Source organism: Pseudophryne corroboree, chromosome 10 (genome assembly GCF_028390025.1).
Source record: "Pseudophryne corroboree isolate aPseCor3 chromosome 10, aPseCor3.hap2, whole genome shotgun sequence".
In the NCBI taxonomy this organism is placed as follows: Eukaryota; Metazoa; Chordata; class Amphibia; order Anura; family Myobatrachidae; genus Pseudophryne; species Pseudophryne corroboree.
This window is the reverse complement of record NC_086453.1, coordinates 289835446-289857031: the sequence shown is the minus strand read 5'-3', so window position 1 is coordinate 289857031 and position 21586 is coordinate 289835446. Positions and strand designations below refer to the sequence as shown.

Sequence of the window (21586 nt, the reverse complement as noted above, 5' to 3'; positions counted from 1 at the left end):
AGTATATACATGTGGGCATTATACACAGGTGCAGCAGTATATACATGTGGGCATTATACACAGGGGCAGCAGTATATACATGTGGGCATTATACACAGGTGCAGCAGTATATACATGTGGGCATTATACACAGGGGCAGCAGTAGATACATGTGGGCATTATACACAGGGGCAGCAGTAGATACATGTGGGCATTATACACAGGGGCAGCAGCATATACATGTGGGCATTATACACAAGTGCAGCAGTATATACATGTGGGTATTATACACAGGGGCAGCAGTATATACATGTGGGCATTATACAGAGGGGCAGCAGTATATACATGTGGGCATTATACACAGGGGCAGCAGTATATACATGTGGGCATTATTCACAGGGGCAGCGGTATATACATGTGGGCATTATACACAGGTGCAGGAGTATATACATGTGGGCATTATACACAGATGCAGCAGTATATACATGTGGGCATTATACACAGGGGCAGCAGTAAATACATGTGGGCATTATACACAGGGGCAACAGTAAATACATGTGGGCATTATACACAGGGGCAGCAGTATATACATGTGGGCATTATACACAGGGGCAGCAGTATATACATGTGGGCATTATACACAAGTGCAGCAGTATATACATGTGGGCATTACACACAGGGGCAGCGGTATATACATGTGGGCATTACACACAGGGGCAGTGGTATATACATGTGGGCATTATACACAGGGGCAGGAGTATATACATGTGGGCATTATACACAGGTGCAGCAGTATATACATGTGGGCATTATACACAGGGGCAGCAGTATATACATGTGGGCATTATACACAGGTGCAGCAGTATATACATGTGGGCATTATACACAGGGGCAGCAGTAGATACATGTGGGCATTATACACAGGGGCAGCAGCATATACATGTGGGCATTATACACAAGTGCAGCAGTATATACATGTGGGCATTATACACAGGGGCAGCAGTATATACATGTGGGCATTATACAGAGGGGCAGCAGTATATACATGTGGGCATTATACACAGGGGCAGCAGTATATACATGTGGGCATTATTCACAGGGGCAGCGGTATATACATGTGGGCATTATACACACGTGCAGGAGTATATACATGTGGGCATTATACACAGATGCAGCAGTATATACATGTGGGCATTATACACAGGGGCAGCAGTATATACATGTGGGCATTATACACAGGTGCAGCAGTATATACATGTGGGCATTATACACAGGGGCAGCAGTATATACATGTGGGCATTATACACATGTGGGCATTACACACAGGGGCAGCGGTATATACATGTGGGCATTATACACAGGTGCAGGAGTATATACATGTGGGCATTATACACAGGTGCAGCAGTATATACATGTGGGCAATATACACAGGGGCAGCAGTCTATACATGTGTGCATTATACACAGGTGCAGCAGTATATACATGTGGGCATTATACACAGGTGCAGCAGTATATACATGTGGGTATTATACACAGGGGCAGCAGTCTATATATGTGGGCATTATACACAGGACAGCAGTATATACATGTGGGCATTATACACAGGGGCAGCAGTCTATACATGTGGGCATTATACACAGGACAGCAGTATATAAATGTGGGCATTATACACAGGGGCAGCAGTATATACATGTGGGCATTATACACAGGGGCAGCAGTATATACATGTGGGCATTTTACACAGGGGCAGCAGTAAATACATGTGGGCATTATACACAGGGGCAACAGTAAATACATGTGGGCATTATACACAGGGTAAGCAGTATATACATGTGGGCATTATACACAGGTGCAGCAGTATATACATGTGGGCTTTATACACAGGGGCAGCAGTAGATACATGTGGGCATTATACACAGGGGCAGCAGTAAATACATGTGGGCATTATACACAGGGACAGCAGTAAATACATTTGGGCATTATACACAGGGGCAGCAGTATATACATGTGGGCATTATACACAGGGGCAGCAGTATATACATGTGGGAATTATACACAGGTGCAGCAGTATATACATGAGGGCATTATACACAGGTGCAGCAGTATATACATGTGGGCATTATACACAGGGGCAGCAGTAGATACATGTGGGCATTATACACAGGTGCAGCAGTTTATACATGTGGGCATTATACACAGGGGCAGCAGTATATACATGTGGGCATTATTATACACAGGTGCAGCAGTAAATACATGTGGGCATTAAACACAGGTGCAGCAGTATATACATGTGGGCATTATACACAGGTGCAGCAGTATATATTGCTGGAAATTTGGTAGGGTTTGATCAGAGATATGCTGATGGGGTGGGCACTGCCTCACCTGCCATAGACCTTTTACTTCAGAGTTTTGACTACAAAAATTATTATAATAATGCAAAGAAGATATTTCTAATATATTCTCTGTATTTTTCATATACTTTATATAGTCAAAACTCTGGCTTATACGTTGATTTTGACCCTGTCGACCTTAATCTCTGTTGAACTTTAGTACATGCTTACTTCATGCATGTCCACCTATTGACTGTCGACTTAGACAATACCACACATGTACAAAGCATACCTGCTTCAGCAAACTGAATTTTGAAAGAGGGCGTAGTCATTTGTTGTGGGTGTGGCTGCAATAAGATGGGGTGTGTCACATATCCTGGAGTATGTCTAGTGAGACGGAGATACTAGATCCCACCCAAGCCCTCAAATAACCTTTGTGATCCCCTTTAAAAATACTCCAGGCCTCCTAGCACCCCGAGCGAGAAAATTTCGAAGTGTCCCCCGCCCCCCATGCATGCTCCTTCGGCGCGCACTCCTGGAAAAATGGCCGTGGCATCGCAACTGGCCAGGCTCCTCCGCTGCTTGACTCCTCTTCAATCACCGCCGCCGGGCTCCTACGCTGCTGGGCTCCTCTTCAATCACCGCAGCCGGGCTCCTCCACTGCTGGGCTCCTCTTCAATCACCGCCGCCAGGCTCCTCTGCTGCTGGGCTCCTCTTCAAATCACCGCCGCCAGGCTCCTCTGCTGCTGGGCTCCTCTTCAATCACCGCCGCCAGGCTCCTCTGCTGCTGGGCTCCTCTTCAATCACCGCCGCCAGGCTCCTCTGCTGCTGGGCTCCTCTTCAATCACCGCCGCCGGGCCCCTCCGCTGCTTGACTCCTCTTCAATCACCGCCGCCGGGCTCCTCCGCTGCTGGGCTCCTCTTCAATCACGGACGCTGGGCTCCTCCGCTGCTGGGCTCCTCTTCAATCACTGCCGCTGGACTCCTCTTCAATCACTGCCGCTGGGCTCCTCCGCTGCTGGGCTCCTCTTCAATCACTGCCGCCGGGCTCCTCCGCTGCTGGGCTCCTCTTCAATCACCGCCGCCAGGCTCCTACGCTGCTGGGCTCCTCTTCAATCACTGACGCTGGGCTCCTCCGCTGCTAGGCTCCTCTTCAATCACTTCCGCCGGGCTCCTCCACTGCTGTGCTCCCCTTCCCCTAGCACCGCCGCTGGGCTCCACGGACAGGGCTGGTGTCCGAGGGGAGGAGAGTGCAGCACGTGCCTCTCCTTCCCCCTCAGTAAGTACCATCTCCCCATCTCACGCAGGCATCTCAAATATGGCGCCAGTTCGTGAGCCCATCAAAGCTCGCGATCTGGCAGTCAATCAGGAGCTGGTTGGTGAGCTCTGATTGGCTGGCGGCCGACACCAAATTTGAAAATGACAGCCGCCCTTAAAAACCCAGCGCCCTGCGCGGCCTCTCAAGCCGAACGTTCCTGGAGCCGGCCCTGCTCCTGTGTCATTGTATGCACTGATAGCTGGTGAGCAGCATGCACCCTCCAGAGTTCTGTGGATAATTATCTGACTGTACTGATGGTGGTGCCTAAATCTGGACAATTAGGAGATATGTACAAAGCATAGCTGCCTACTTTCTGGACCTAGGAGCAAGAGCAGGGGTTGTGATGATGCGCTTCACATAATCAGAGCCCTGCTTCTGCAAAATGGGATTTATGATTTCATGCAGCGCAGGTCAGCACCATGATAATGTGCATAATGTCGCAGCAGCATGACCCAGCTCTGCCCATTCCATTAAGATGGTCTTCTCTCAGGAGCCCAGAAGAACTGACGAAATGCGTGAGACTCACATCCCTAGAGAGTAGGCATGTATGGTTCAAAGGCAATTAAGAAGACAGTGGGCAATTACTATCCAGGACAACTTGCATGCATCCATAAGAGTAGGTGTCCTCTAAAGGCATTAGTTTAACAAAATATGGATTAAAAACATACATATTGCAAAAACAGAAAGAAAAAAATATTTATCAACTTCAAATGTTGTTTCAAAACTATAAAGTACTGTAGCAATCTGCACAAAAGGACTTTTTTGTTTGTGTTCTTATTACTAAGCTACTAAGTGTGAATATATAAAGTATTTAATCACTGTAGGACATCATCATTTTTCTCTAAAGTAGTGATAAGTCCCATACAATTCTGGTGGTCAATCAGAGTTGATCGCTCGCTAGCTGTTTTTAGCAGCCGTGCAAACGCTATGCCGCCGCCCACTGGGAGGGAATTTTAGGTTAGCAGAAGTGCGAACGAAAGAATCGCAGAGCGGCTACAAAGTTTTTTTTGTTCAGTTTTAGAGTAGCTCAATACCTACTCAGCGCTTACGATGACTTCAGACTGTTCAGTTCCTGTTGTGACGTCACAAACACGCCCTGCGTTCGCCCAGCCACGCCTGCGTTTTTCCTGGCACGCCTGCGTTTTTTCCTGGCACGCCTGCGTTTTTTCGAACACTCCCTGAAAACGGTCAGATGACACCCAGAAACGCTCAATTCATGTCAACCACTCTGCGACCAGCTGTGCGACTGAAAAGCTTTGCTAGACCTTGTGTGAAACTACATCGTTCGTTGTAATAGCACTTTGCGTGTGCGCATTGCGCCGCATACACATGCGCAGAAGTGCTGTTTTTTGAACGAATGCAGCTAGCGATCAACTCGGAATACCACCTCTGTCCTTAATGGTCTTTGTACAGTATGCACAGTGGGCCTGATTCAGGCCCCGACGCTTCTGCTGCTGTAGTCGCAAATTACCAATGTTCGGTACTTTGCGCATGTGCAGTTTAGGGCCTGCTTCAGCAGACGCAGAATGGCTGCAGACATCAAGTGATTGACACTCAGCGTTTGGGGGCAGGAGGGTTTGGCGATGGCCTCCTTTTCTTGAAACAGAGTTTTTCTGTTTTGTGGGAGAGCCAAGGACAGGGTGCTGTGGTACTAGCTGGCAAGACCCCATGGGTCGCTCAGCCAGCTATGGTGTTGTAAATTATTCAATGCTGTGCCCTCGGACGCAGCACTGGATCACAAAGGCATGGAGGAAGCGTCTACTTATACCAGATGCATATCTGTGCATCTCTGCTGCTTCCAAGTAAGCAGCAGCAGCAGCAGCGATGAACTATGCATAGTTGCCGACATTCTGGATGCCTCCTCCAGTAGGAGGCAGTCAGGTCGGCTCAGCAGGGGGCGTGGCACGACAAAGGGAGGCGTAATGAGGAGGAGCAGGGGTGTGGCCACGAGATCATGTAATCATGGCCACGTCCTCACTACATTATGCCGCAATTACCGACATAGTGGGGTAGGGGGCGGCGTCACAATGACGCGACTCGTATCATCGGCACCCCCGCTGCGGGGGATACTTGAGTGTTTCCCCAGGGGGTGCGGGTCTCGGCTGCCGGCCAGGAGAATTGCCAACTCAAAACAGACTGGCATAGCTGTTGCTTTTCATTTAACACTGCAACACGAAAGATGGTAAATAAAGATTTTTTTTAGACACAAACAAACCATTGGTTTTTAAATAGAACCAAAACTGGCAGTTAGTAAGTTTAATCCTAGGTTTTAAGGATATCCATGCTTGAGGCCAGCTGGTTATAACAAATTGACTGAGGTACTAATTAAGTCACCTGTGGTCAAGCACGGATATACTAAAACCTGAGCTGTAGTGTAATGGTGGCGTTTGGAAAACTCTGCTCTGTGGCATTCAGAGCTGCCCCGGCAGGTAAACAGGCTGCTTTAAAAACTCGAATTTGAATATAGAGAAGGATTAGGACATGAAGATGGAAAGTTTAATATAAGAAACACATTCAATCTTTTAGTTATTTCTAACACACTTTAGTTTATTGGATTACTGAACACGTACCTACAGTATGTGGGGTCCAACATTTTACTTTAGATAGTACAGAAAGCCCCACATTTGCTTCCATTAAGCTGATGCATAACAATTGCTCCCCACACGTACTTGAACTCTTTACCTTACTGCTGTGACCTCACTGACCCAAACTATTAAAACGCCCAGCACATCTCCAAATCAATTTATGACCTCATAAAGCTGGGCCACCATTATACAATGCGGGTTTTACCAGAAGACACATTTTTACATCAGAGAACAAACCCAAGAATCAGATACCATTAAGGCATAAACTTTCTATTCTGTTACGTAGTGTCAGCCATCCACATTTGTCCTTTAAGGTCCTACTAGGATATTGCCAAATCTGGCCTTGAATTCTATTTTCAATTAGACTTGTTTAATTTTAAACTCAGTCTACATAATGCAACAATTATGCATATGCAATAGCAATTAAATGGCTGAATAAATCCCAATGCTTTGGAAGCCTTAAATAATTGAGTTGCACGATAATAGGAATCTGCTGTACTGCCACCTTGTCGATGTGTCCGATCACACAAAAAGATCCCACCGAGTCACAGACAGCACACAGTGAGTTATAGAAACGGAAAAGGTAAAAAGTTCACCCCCATAGACATTGGTGATTTTGAGAGGTCACTAGTTGGTCACAACACGTTTTCCTGATGCACTAATACAGGTTCATTCTTTGTATCAAAACTCTTTGCAGCGTTATTCTTAGTCATGAGAAGAAAAAAAAACTGGCGAGCTGCCTTTATCTGAACCAGCGCAAAACTCGTATACATTAATAACAGACCCGTTTAATATGCAAAGAAATAAAATAAAGTAAGAAAAAGTTCACAGAATATTTAAAGGGAATAAAATGTCACAATTTGAAATTTCAAAGTGAATTTACCATTCATTTCTATAGTTTACATAACGTTTTATTATGAAATAAACAACATCATGCACACATTGGGAGACACCAATCTGTACTAATTTAATCAACAATGATTAACTATTGGAATCCAAATGTAAGTACATTACAGTCCCACTTCTCTAGCACCACATGTCTGCTAGATGATGTCACTTCTAAACCATTTACATTCATGTCCTGACTAAGCATATGGCAGTCCGAGCCTGTGTAATGTGTACAAAGGGTAGTTGGGTCTGTACGTTTCTGAATATTGGGGGCTCATCCAGAAAGTTCATATTATTTTGCCTGTGTATTTTGGAGGGTGAGATTAATTTCCAAAATTTCCACTAAGAGTCATATGTCAGGAAAGATGGAGACAGTGGGCCTAATTTAGAGTTGTTCGCAGCAGCAAATTTATTAGCAGTTGGGCAAATCCATGTGCACTGCGGGGGGTCAGATATAACATGTGCAGAGAGAGTAAGATTTGGGTGGGGTGTGTTCAAACTGAAATCTAAATTGCAGTGTAAAAATAAAGCAGCCAGTATTTACCATGCACAGAAACAAAATAACCCACCCAAATCTAAATCTCTCTGCAAATGTTATATCTGCCACACCTGCAGTGCACATGGTTTTGCCCAACTGCTAACAAATTTGCTACTGCGATTAACTCGGAATTACCCCCATTCTTTTTTCTCAACAAGAAAACAACACTATTATGCAGCATTACTTACAGAGGTACAGACTGTAAAGTGCACCAACTGAGTGCACGTGGTGGCAGCAGCCATTTTTTGGGGGTCTCAAAAACATTAATTTGGTGATTCTTCTGCCATTTTCTGACCACTATAACTGACTGACACCATAGAACTATGGTGCGTCTCAGAGATTATTTATAGGCTGCATTTGGACAATGGGTCAGCTCAGAAAATGGCTGCCTAATAATGTTAAATTACCTCACTAATGTTGCTAGCTCTGGGTGGGATATTGGTTCAGCACACAAAATCTCAGCCACCTAATATAGACAACTAGTGCACTCTAGAGAGAATGTACCTATGGACATAGGGTTAGGTTGTCCAGAATGCAATGATACTGCATGGTTCCTGAAAGAAAAATGTATTGAAATGTGTGCATCAATGTATGTGTAGCTCCAATATGCATACAGTTTATTTAGTATATATTAACTAAAACCCCCAAAAATTTCCCCCTACCTTTCTTAGACAGCCATCTTGTGATGTCACTTCGGAATCAGGCAGAATTTGCTGAGGAGAAAAAAAAATACTGTTAATTGGAATACAGTTATCAAACGAAATAATTTGTAATACAATTTGTAACATAATCCCGTCTCCATCATACGCAGTGGGAACCATAGAACTGCGTACTACACCTCTGCTAATGGCTCCCACCACTCTGATGGACAAGCCGCCACAGATAAAAATGATGCCCAATCTCACAGCAGTCCCCGGCTCTGCCTGTTCCTCACAGTCACGACTGTATACGTACACCAAGTGCCATGCATGTGTGGGGGAAGGAGGATGGGGGGGGGGCGCGGATTAGATGGAAAAAGGAAAAAAACTGCATCAACCCTACATATATTGCAATCAATATGTTATATCCAAATTAGCCTTCAATTTGCTATGCTACATTAGTCAGACACAGCGGAACCATTTTTTTCATCTGCACATGCATCTAGAGTCGCAGTTGCGATTAGGGCACATGGGAGACGCACGGTCCAATACAGAAAATGTATTGGACATTCCTGATGATGACTGGGAGGTGGCAAAGTGGATTCTATGAGATCGTCCCTCTTATGGGCGTATTATGGAAGTTTTGCATGTGCGACACTAATAGTGGCTGTGTACAGAGGCGCAGAATCATTTACATGAGCGGCCATATTCAGACACATACTCTGCACCTGCCATAGGGCTGATGCTTTGTTCTATGGTGCGGCTTAAGACGCCGCAAGCGGTTTTTGAGCGTCTAAAGATGCTGTATGTGGCTGTCTCAGTCCTAAGGTATTTGGACACACAGAGGTACACCAGGGAAGGACTTTGTAGTGGCAAAAACAAAGTTGCAGGCACAACTGCGGCAAAAAACCCAGACTCGGACGTAGCAGCATCCTACTCAGATTCAGGCCCATAATGTCGTTTGCAATAGACAATGGCCCATACGTAGTAGTATACAGATGATAGATCTACAATGTCTAGGAAGACAGTCAACAGGTCGACAGCATATGGTCGATATGCATTAGATAAACAGGTACAAAAGATCGACAGATGAAAGGTCAACAATGCTTAAAGATGACAGGTTGAAAATGTTGATGTGACAATAGTCAACACACATATGTTCCACGCATGTTTTTTAGGTGTTTCACATATTTTCCCAACATTTGCTTAATTTACTAGCCATGTGGACATTGGGCCTAATTCAGACCTGATCGTAGCTATGCAAAATTTTGCACGGCTACGATCAGTATCCCTGACATGCGGGGGGGACACCCAGCACAGGGCTAGTCCGCCCCACATGTCTGGCCCTCCCCCCACCGCACGGCGGCGATGCTTTTGTACCTGAAGAGTAGCTCCCTACTAGCGCAGCTCCTGCGCGCTGGCAGGTAGCTACCCCAGAGCCGGATTAAAGGGGGGGCCCGGGGGATACGTACCCCGGGCCCCTCTTTCCAAAAGGGCCCCCTGCTACACCGCAGATCGGATCTCTCTTCCGATCCGATCTGCGGTGCTGTGCTCCCCGGCTCCCTTAGAACAGATTGACATGCGGACGAGCGTCCGCATGTCAATCTGCGGTCTCCTCTCACTCCCTGCTGTGTTGGAAGGACACGGAGCGCATCGCGCGTCTCTCCTGTGTCCCTCCCTGGCTCTCCCCCGGCCGGTCTAAGGAAGTGCCGTTCGTGAGCTCTGATTGGCTCACGAACCGGCACTTCCTGTATTAGACCAGCCAGGGGAGAGCCAGGAGGGACACAGGAGAGACGCGCGATGCGCTCCGTGTCCCTCCAACACATGGGGGGGGGGGGAGGAGCAGGCACTTGGGGCATATACCTGGCACTGTGGGGGGGCAGATCTGGCACTGGGGGCATATACCTGGCACTGTGGGGGGCAGATCTGGCACTGGGGGACATATACCTGGCACTGTGGGGGGGAAGATCTGGCACTGGGGGCATATACCTGGCACTGTGGGGGGCAGATCTGGCACTGGGGGCATATACCTGGCACTGTGGGGGGGAAGATCTAGCACTGGGGGCATATACCTGGCACTGTGGGGGGAAGATCTAGCACTGGGGGCATATACCTGGCACTGTGGGGGGCAGATCTGGCACTGGGGGGCATATACCTGGCACTGTGAGGGAAAGATCTGGCACTGGGGGCATATACCTGGCACTGTGGGGGGCAGATCTGGCACTGGGGGCATATACCTGGCATTGTGGGGGGCAGATCTGGCACTGGGGGCATATACCTGGCACTGTGGGGGGCAGATCTGGCACTGGGGGCATATACCTGGCACTGTGGGGGGCAGATCTGGCACTGGGGGCATATACCTGGCACTGTGGGGGAAGATCTGGCACTGGAGGCATATACCTGGCACTGTGGGGGAATATCTGGCACTGGGGGCATATACCTGGCACTGTGGGGGAATATTTGGCACTGGGGGGAGCAGGCACTGAGGGGGCATATGTGGCACTGGGGGGGGGGGGGTATATGTGGCACTGGGGGCATGTACCTGGCACTGTGGGGGAATATCTGGCACTAGGGGCATATACCTGGCACTGTAGGGGAATATCTGGCACTGGGGGCATATGTGGCACTGGGAGCATGGCCCTAGCAACAAGCACTACCCCCTAGCAACGAGCATGACACCCAGTGCATGAAACCCCTGGCAACGAGCATGACACCCTGAGCATGAAAACCCCTGGCACCGTACATGGAACCAAGAGCATGAAACCCCTGGCAACGAGCAGGTAATTTAAAAGTAATTAGAAGCCTTACTGTAGAACTTAATGTGTAATGGGCATTACGGTGTGTGGCATAATGTATCACGGACATTGCGGTGTGTGTCATAATGTATCAGGCATTACGGTGTGTTGTATACTATATCACGGGAATTGTGGTATGTGGTATAATGTCTCAGGATCATTGTGGTGTGTGTCATACTGTGTCACAGACATTGTATGTGCTATAATGTATCAGGGGCATTGCAGTGTGTAGCATAATGTATAACGGGCATTGCGATTCCTGTCATAATGTGTCACAGGCATTACGGTGTGTGGCATAATGTGTCTGGGGCATTACAGTGTGTGCATATTGTGTCATGTGCATTATTGTGTGTGGAATAATGTCTAAGGGCCATTGCAGTATGTGGAATAATGTATACTGGGCATTACTATAAGGAGGAAAAATGACAAATAATGTAAGGGGCATGAATCAGGATTATTTTTCTTTCCTGTGGTGGCCAACGTATGGGCGTGCAGGTTGCAAAACTGGGGTATAAGGTAGTCTTTTCCTGCAATGCCACGCCTTCCACGCAAAGCCACGCCCATTTCGACAAAGCCACACACCCTTTTTGCCGGCGCGCGCCTGCGGCATGCACATTTTTCTACCTTTGCTAGTGTCAATTACGGGGGGTATGGGGGGGGGCTCAGCTGTCCAATAATGTATCAATGAAACAGCCTGCGTGCCCAGCCAATGACTGAGCGGCAGGCTGCTTCATTCATACTTTATTGGACAGCTGAGCCGTCGCTCAGCTCAGCTGTCCTGTCTGTGCGCCCGCTGCTGCAGTGAGGACGGGATCCGGGGAGCACAGCACCGCAGATCAGATCGGAAGAGAGATCCGATCTGCGGTGTGGCAGGGGGTGTGCTGCTTGGGGAGGCAAATATATATATATATATATATATATGTGTATATGTGTGTGTATATATATATATATATATATATATATAATTCTCACCGTGCGGCACTCAGCTTGTATGAAAAAGACACACTGGAAACCAGTAGCGTTAAACAACGTTTCAGTGCCTAAGCACTATCGTCAGGTTTATAAAAGAATGACACATAAATTACATACCTTTATACACAATCACCCGTGCAGTCTACCACGCCGGGAGTCCTCACGGACCCTCCTCCTTTCCGGCAGCGGCTGATGACATCATCAAGAAGTGCACCCATCACCAAGGTTACAAATAAACATGCAGCGATTGTGTTATATTGAGTGACACACAATCAGGTGAGATCAATGCCGCTATTAAGAAACATTGGCATGTAATTAAAACAGATCAGCAATTGCCATTCCAAAAAGTAAATCCTATGCCGTGTTTCACACGAGGTAAAAATCTTAGGGATCTTTTGGTACGCACAGATATTAGCAACCAGGAACCAACTGGTACCCAGCATTTTTTGTCTAAGAAAAAGTTGGGTTGTTTCAAATGTGGATGCACCACCTGTAGTTTTTTAATTGCAGGCGATGCCTTTTTCCATCCACACACAGGAAAAAAGTTTTTAATCCGACATCATCTAACATGTAATACGTGCTATGTTGTATACCAAATAATCTGTCCCTGTGGATTAAGCTATATAGGCAAAACCCAGGGAAGATTTAAGGATCGCATGTCAATGCACAGATCAGCAATCAGAGCGGCATTGAGTAGCGACAAAAAATCGGATCAACCAGTTGCCCGTCACTTTGCGGAGTTTAAGCATAGTGTAGCCAGCATTAGGTATCGGATGATAGATTGGGTAGAAAAACCGGTGAGAGGAGGTGATCGTAATCGATTACTAATACAGAGAGAGGTTCAATGGATACATCGACTGGATGTATTATCCCCGCGGGGATTAAATGAATATTTGAGTTATAATTGCTTTTGAATGCTTTTCTTAGCCTTACAGGTTGGATCGCAGTTCAATTGGGGCAATCTGATTGACAATCTGTCTTATATGTATTGTTATATCTGTAGAATCGCTGCATGTTTATTTGTAACCTTGGTGATGGGTGCACTTCTTGATGATGTCATCAGCCGCTGCCGGAAAGGAGGAGGGTCCGTGAGGACTCCCGGCGTGGTAGACTGCACGGGTGATTGTGTATAAAGGTATGTAATTTATGTGTCATTCTTTTATAAACCTGACGATAGTGCTTAGGCACTGAAACGTTGTTTAACGCTACTGGTTTCCAGTGTGTCTTTTTCATACAAGCTGAGTGCCGCACGGTGAGAATTATATGTATGTACTGCTGTACATGTGAAGGCACCAGCGCAGTAACCAATTAACCGAGGAGTGCCGGCCCTATGCTTATATATATATATATATATATATATATATATTTATTTTCTGCCTTCTCTATTAGGGGCCCCACTCTCTTAAGTGCCCCGGGCCCCCCATGGTCTTAATCCGGCTCTGAGCTACCCATCGCTTTCCGGGTCGCAGCGGCTGTGTGTGATGTCACGCAGCTGCCGTGGCCCGCACCCCGCGCAGTTCAGGCATGCCTGCATTGCCCAGACAGCGCCCACAAAACGGTGGCCCAACGCCGCCGGCCCACCCAGCGAACGCCTCTGCCTATCAATCAGGCAGAGGCAATCGCTGGGCTCAGATGCTCATAGCATCTCTGGCATGCACCGGCGCACTCTGGCGCTGGCGCATGCGCCGTTCAGACCTGATCGCCCGCTGTTCGAAAACGCACAGCAGCGATCAGTTCTGAATTAGGCCCATTGATTGTAACTAGTAACCTGCAGCTAGGGAAGCATGGAGAGTGTAGTGAGCCCTCAAGGGTCTACGTTTGTACTGATGGTGGTCGCAGAACATAAAATATACAATATTTACCCCCCACCAAAAAACAACAACAACCGTATGTCGTCCATCATCATGTCGACCTTTTGACTGTGACTAGCTTTTGTACCTGTCGACTTTGGTGTCGGTCAAATTCTTGTACCTGCCGAACTAATTCATGTCAACCATTTGGGGTGGACCTATTGACTGTTGACCTTCATATTGCTGAACTTCTATATCACACCCATGTGTAATGTAGTAGCCTGTGAGATATGGGCAGAACCAACCTGGCTTTATACAGTATCTCGCAACTACAACACAGCAATCTTGCCGCTGACTACACAGTGCAGGCTATTACAGTCCAATCCGTGCTGTATTATCCTGATACAGCATTTGCTCCAGCATAATAACTCTCTACAATTGGAGACTCTCCATAATAAAATCACACCCGCCCCAGTAAAATAGCAGATTACCTTATTTTGTTGTTGTGCGAAATGTGTAATAATTCTAAGAAATGTAAATCCAATGTAACATCACACAGTCTGTATCTATGATTTGACCCTCATCTTAAACGTAGATGAGAGTGTTCATTATTTCCAATCCCTTTAATGGTTATATTGATTTAACCATTGCATACAAATGTGATCAATATATTTTAATGTCCTATAACAAAATTCAATATCTACTACTTTAAATAAATTTATTTATCCTCATCAGCGTTAGTGTTTCCGCTCATCACATGGGCTGAGTAATTCACCTTGAGGAAACTTCAGCATGTTGGTTTGTATCTGCTGTAGCTCTAGGAAGAATGCTTGTCCAATATCGGGTGCTGGAAACTAGTATTACAGCATTATATTAGTGACTATGTGGCCATGTTCCTGAGTCTGGGTTATCTGTCTACGGACTGTATCTGAACACCCACATAAATATATATCCATCAACCAAAAAATGTTCTTCACCCGCCCTAAACAATTGTAACAATTGTCACTAAACATTGTATAACAAGGTTCATATATGTCAGCAGCTTCTCCAGATGTCTTGCTAGCACAGGATCCAAAACACCAAACACTTTCTTATAATATCAGGAAGGCGCTCAATGATGTTTATATAAAAACTTTCAAGACCAGTAAAATTGTCAATGTCTCTATCAAATGAATGAGCCGACCCAGTGGCTAATTATCGCATAGTGCGGGTAAAGGCTATTCAATTAAATAGCTTATTCCCCGCTCCTAAAATTGGGGAGTACCATGCAGAAACTATTCCTGAACTGCGGAATAAATGGCTATTCCCACACGTGAACCCCCGAATGAGCCTTTTTCTTGTGGACTTTTAATCGTGGCTCCTGAAGCTGCAAAAAAAAAAGTACACACACCTTTGGATGAATCCCTGGATCCGGCCGGTGCAGTAATTATTCACAGGGCAAAGCCGCGGCTAATTGAATATGCCGTAACAAAGTTGCATTCTATTGGAGAAATACAAAGTTCTCTGGCCAAATGCGTAATGAGGCGAATATGCCACGGAACAAGTTTGTTCTTCGGTTGCTAACCAGATCTATTTGTGTAAGGATGTCTGTTAGGAACGTACTAAAGGAATCGTACCCTTATTATGTTGCAGGGTGGGCGACTGAGCAGTCCAGAGACGGTATGACAGTAATTCCATGTGACTCACATAGTAAAACAGTTTATAAGTTAGCATTCTTCAGCTGTAGTGGAAGCTGAATTTGATTATATTAGAGAGACAGATCACAACCGCTCCATTTAAATGGGTAATCTTATCCCATTTCATTACCCGTCTAGATAAACTGTCAATGAGAAAAGGAGCTGACAGATAATGCGGTTTGATGTGCACTTAGCGTAGCATCACTTTTTTAGGACGCAAGCGAAAAAAAATAAACTTGACTCCTTTTTCTTTATTTCCAATCCACTAAGAAAGCTTTTACACTGTTTATATGATGTTAACACACATTTCTAAACACTTCTAAACGTATACATTGTTTGTGAGCTTCATGTGTTTTAAGTTAAAATCTAGAATATGCGCAAATTCCAGCTTTGTTTAATAGTCCCTCCCCTCTTTACCACAATGCTTAGAACAAGCAAGTTCTGGATGATGTGATATTAATGGTCTCCCAACAGTTGCATGTCAAGGGAATTTATCATCTTACAACATTAAAAATAAAATAAAATATATATATATATATATATATATAAAAAATTGATTTTAAGAAAGTACACTTTCTGTATACGCAGGCAATTTGTCCCATATAAGTTACACAAAACTAATACCCCTTTCACAAAGAAAATTAAATTACCGTATGAAGCAGTGTGGACAAAGGATGAGGTGGTAAAGAGCGACCAACGGTGCCAAATGATACTTAAAAGCAGAATGGTATTATAAAAAGAGTGTACAAATTTATTGCAATGAAACGCACTACACAAAAATGGTTGTAAAATCACACAAGCTCATATAAAAGGATATATATATGACCCAAAAAGTACAAAGTTAAAAAATAAAAAATTTAAAAATTAAAACAGTGCATAGTATCATAGAACTTAAAAACCTTTGGAGTATCACTTTAGTATATCGGATAAAAAAATATATACTAAAAAAAGTTTCTAAAAGCCATAAAAGAATATAAGGCATTCATAAGGATAAAAAAGAGGAATCAAATAGCTTAACTTATTGATGAGGTTAGACCAAAGAGAAGCACCCAACGCGTTTCATCCTATCTGGACTTCATCAAGGGGTGATTTGAAACCAGAGACAGATCATACTTATATACCCAGATTAAAAGGAAGTGATGTACGCATCACTTCCTGTAATTAATTAACATAATTGTTCTGATATTGTCTAAAACCTGTATATTACATAGCATGTGCTTTTAGATAATGGTCAGAGCTTAGGAGAAGAGGAAACGAGTGAGAAATGCTGAAGGAAATGTTTTAAAACATAAGAGACGCTCAGAGCCGCGGACTTCCGGTCCGGGCTCTGTATGACATCATATCCGCCCCACATCCGGTATCCGGCGTGTCCTAATGCGCTTGCGTTGGTCTTGTGCGGCGGAAGTTTGTGTGTTTGTTGATATCCTCTGGAACGGTTGCTTGGTTACATGGAGGACATATTTACTGGAAAAACGTATGAAGCAGTTCTACCCGATAATTTCATGAAAACACAGGTCCTTTTTCTGTGTGAATGTGTCAACCCGGGTTGAGATTCCCGGGACTTCAACCCAGGAATTTACCAAGGTTGGAGACCCAGAAATTTCGACCTGGGTTGACCCTTTCACACAGATGAAATACCCGTTTTACCAGGTCTAAATTCTTGACCCGGTAATGTGCTTCTCTGTGTGAAGGGGGGAGGTCAGACAGAGACCGGCAAAACGACCCGGCAGAAGTGCCAGGTAATTGCTGGGATTTCTATCTGAAAAGGGTATAAATGATAGAATTAGGTCTGGCATACACTGTGAGATAAAGGGTGGTATTCAATTAGGTGCGAATTTGCAAAAGGCGTTAAACTTGCCACCACCTATAAATTCGTAGACTTTGCCTTAATGCGCGCACCCGGGAAGCGCACAGTTCAATTAGAAATGACAAGTCACACTACTCTTGTAAATTATGTGCAAATAGTAAACTGGGAAAATAGCATGAAAAAGTGGGGAGACCTTCCTAGACCCCCCCAAAAGTGTCAACTTCGATAACCGAATCATATAGAGAAGACTGTTAGTGGGTGGAAAAGGGGTGTTAGCACTCTACATTGTAAAAGGTGTCAAATGGCAGATTTGTGCATTTTTAATAATTAAAATAATGTAAAAGCTTACGAATTTCATTTAATTGCTAAGAAATTTAACCAAAAAAAATGCAAAAAAAAAAAAAAAAGATAAATAAGTGATTTGGGGGTAATTTGAGCCCACTTTTATTTTTTAATAAAAAATCTTTAAAAAAAATTATACAAAAGCATTTATTTTTAATTGAAATAAATAATTACATTTGGGGTGTATGAACAAACGAAAAAGTTAATTTTGGACTACTTTGAGGCAATTTAATGTTATTCAACATTAAAAATGACTTGTAAAGTAATTGTTGGCTCAATTAAGCTATATAAGAAACTGATAATAAATAACTGAAAACGTCCAAATGCCTAATTAGTCATAGTCATCAAAATAAAGATTTTCCCTACCTTTTCACCTGTTCAGGGGGTTTGAACAAAAACAGGAAAATGTATCCTGAAAAATAGGAATGTGAGTTTGGAATTGAATTGCAAAAGTTATTCACTATGGGAATTTACCATGATTTTGGCTGGCGGGACCACACTCGCACTTAATTGAATACACTGCCAGATGCGTCTGACCAATGATTGTATCAGTTGAGCATGTTGGAAGATATATCAATTCCAACCATACGGTCATCACTGATCGATCATGGCCATACACTTTGCAATTATCGACCGCACCACTGATAATCTGCAGATTGGGACAATAATTGCATAATGTAAGCTCGGCATAAGAAAACCAAAACAATGTTCACAAATATATATGCAAAAGATTCAGTAAATTAATCAGACTTGCAGGGCTGTATTATCTATAAGGCTTACTAGGCTGAAGCCTAGGGGCTCCGCAGAAACCAGGGTGCCATCAATTACTTTTGCTGAGGCACTGTTACCAGCGCCCTAGAGCTCCAATGGGTAAAGGCACTTTGCACTCTGCGACGCAGCAAGGCACAGTCGTGGTTAGCTGGGGTTTGTTTTGAGACAATGGGGGGGGGGGGGGGGGGAGACAGTGGACCAATAGTGCACCAACTCTATTTCATAAGAGAAAAGACAAGGAAGAACAATTGCACTGTCAGAAAACTTTATTTCAACTCCGTGTGAATACTGAAAGTGTAAATGGTGACATAAGCTCTGCTTCCCAAATGTCAGCTGTAGTGGGGCGAAACATAGATGTGCCAGAGGGGGCCTGAAATACCTGAAAGCCTAGGGGCCCAGATGTTAAGTTATTCAATATTATACCCCTGGGAAACATTTATCAAATACATGCACACAGCTTCCAACAGTTCTAATTTTAACAGGCCAGTCCACATTATCGTCAGCAAATAGTTCTGTGCCATGCCAGGAAAGAGGTGTGGTTTCATTGTAAATGGGTGCGGTTTTGGTGGATATGGGCCTAATTAAAGTGGACTGGGGTGTAGTCTATCTGGTCCTGAATTTTAAATTGAAAATCTTGATAGATATCGACAGTTCCGTTTTATAAACCTATTGAACAATACTGTATGGGGTTTGCAGAGCTTCCAAAGGTGATAAGAAAGAACTATATCTTGCACTCTGCTATGTGACATTGGGCTTTATTCAGGTCTCGAGTACTGAGCTTCGGTACTTTGCGCATGCATGGGACCTGTGCTGCACATGTGCAGTATAGGGTCTGCAACGACGGACACAAGCGGCATCAGACCACCAGAGATTGACAGTCTGATGTCATTTGGGGTTGGAGAGGGGGCAGCGACAGGAATGTAGGCGTGTCACTGCCATTGAGGGGGAGGGACGAGGCAGGATCTCCATCCGTAGATGGAGATTTTCTGGCCTCTTAGCAGCTCCAGGGGTCACGCAGCCGGCTGATGGTGTCGCAGATGATCTGATGATGCATCCTTGTACTCAGTTTGGATCAGTAATGTAGCAGGAGGCGTGACGCCACTGCTGTATTACCATATTAGAGTTATTGCTGCTCCTTACATGCAAGCAGCAGCAATAGCTCCTCCATCCTCATCTGAATGAGGCCATTAAAGACCTTTACAAAACAAGCACTAACTGATGCCCTACAACAATGCAGGATAGGCTTATAAATCATATAACACCCTCCTAGGCTGATAATAATCAGGGACGTGTGGTCAGCTAAATGGCTCAGGAGGCACTGGTTAGCCCGAGAGCCAGATTTACATGCATTATATATCCAAAGGGTCAGTGTCGGACTGGGGCATGAAGGGCCCACCAGGAGAATGCTGCTGTAGGGGCCCATGCTTAAAGGTGTAGCCAGGTTCCAGTGGGGGCATGGCCAGCCACCACAGAGGTTTGACTAACAATTACATGTTCTGTGCCCCTTGGTAAATATATAATAAACCAAATTATTGTGAAGTATAATGTAATATATGTATAATGCATTAATCCAGTGCACTAGGATAGTCTGGAACTTGATCCCTAGAGGAGGAGGAGGGCCCAAAGGCAGTAGGGCCCACCGGTGGTTTCCCCTGTTCCCCTGTGGGCCAGTCCGACCCTGCAAAGCGTACATCTGGGCATTATACACAGTTGCAGCAGTATAAACTCCTGGAAATTTGGCGAGTTTTAATCAGAGACTTTTACTCCAGAGTTTTGGCTATAAAAATGATTATAATAATGCAAAGGAGATATTTCTAACATATTCTTTGTATTTTTCATATACTTTACACAGTCAAAACTCTGACACAAACGTTAATATGACAGGAAAGGCTCTGCCTCACCTCACCGCTCTATCTGTAATACATAGTCATAGTTTATAGGCTCTTTAAACATTTGTTGTTCTAAAACAATTCCTCGTTTCAGGCTGTTATTTTGTTGTATCTTTGCCAAGTAAGATGCACAGCTGCTGTTATACATAGAGGCAGGGCTGCCATCAGAAATTGTGGGGCCCAGGACTGACAAAATAGACAGGGCCCCTCCCTCCCTCCAAAAAAAAGATTCTTCCGCACTGCTCCACCCCTATATGATGTCATATATTGTGACGGTACATATAGGTGGAGTATTGCGGACCTGCAGTAATGATTTACAGAGAGCTGATGCGCAGATAAGGCTTGTTTTAAGAAGAAGTCCTCCCTGCGCATCAGCCTTCTGTTGATTCACAGACTGTTGCAGCTCTACAGGTATTGGCGGTAGGAGCCAGGGGTGGGCCCCCCTCTCTGTAAGGACCCGGGACACCAGCCCCCACAGTCCCCCCCGTGTGGCTGCCCTGCATGGAGGTAAGGGTTTCTGAATAAAATAACCCGCTCATATGTTTCAGTGCACATTTTTTAAATACCCTGTTACCATGAATATCCCAATTTAGTTGCCAATGTGTCTCTATTATTACAGACGCGTTTAATGAGTTTCTGTTGCTCATTAAATTGCGGTAAGATACGGCATGACACCTATAAGTCCGAGAACATGTGTAGTTTATATAGGCCAGTAATTAAAGCAACGAATAGAAAGTTTTGTATTGTATCCCGTATTGCCCTTTTTACAGCTCCTCTACAGTATGTGCATGATATATGTATAAACCAAGATAAACGGGCGCCCGTAGCCTTCAACACTATGGGAACTTCCTAATGCTGCACAATTTGGCAAAAAGGGGGAAGGTTGCTAACCCCCAAAAAACGAAATAAGTAGAAAAAACCAATCTGTGCGCAACAGGATCACAATTAAATATAAATTGATTGATTAATAATCCAATATTGGATAGAAATAAGAAAAATAAAATATAATCTTTAGGAGTGACCACACAATTATAATAATATAACAATTATCACAAATACATTTTAAACCATCTATAACTCATAAGGTAAAACCCGCAAATATATCACAGTCTCTCTGAGATATAACTAATCTGAACTGGTGTTGGTACAATAATTCAGAATATATTCCCCAAATAGTAATCTCAATTCAGTGCACTGATTAATTAATTAATTATGGAATGTCCACATAGGCTGGCTAGCCTGTATTTAAATGAGATGCATATTAATTCA

The 21586-nt window shown here is 44.5% G+C and overlaps 1 protein-coding gene across 4 annotated transcripts in view; it reads right to left on the bottom strand.

Moving 5' to 3' along the window:
• PRDM16 (PR/SET domain 16) overlaps nt 1-21586 on the bottom strand; it is a 795203-nt gene that overhangs the window by 384014 nt on the left and 389603 nt on the right. For all 4 annotated transcript variants that reach the window (XM_063943342.1, XM_063943343.1, XM_063943344.1 and 1 more), the window contains exon 3: nt 8300-8350. In XM_063943342.1, coding sequence (XP_063799412.1) covers nt 8300-8350 — 51 coding nt within the window. The remainder of the gene's footprint in view (nt 1-8299; nt 8351-21586) is intronic.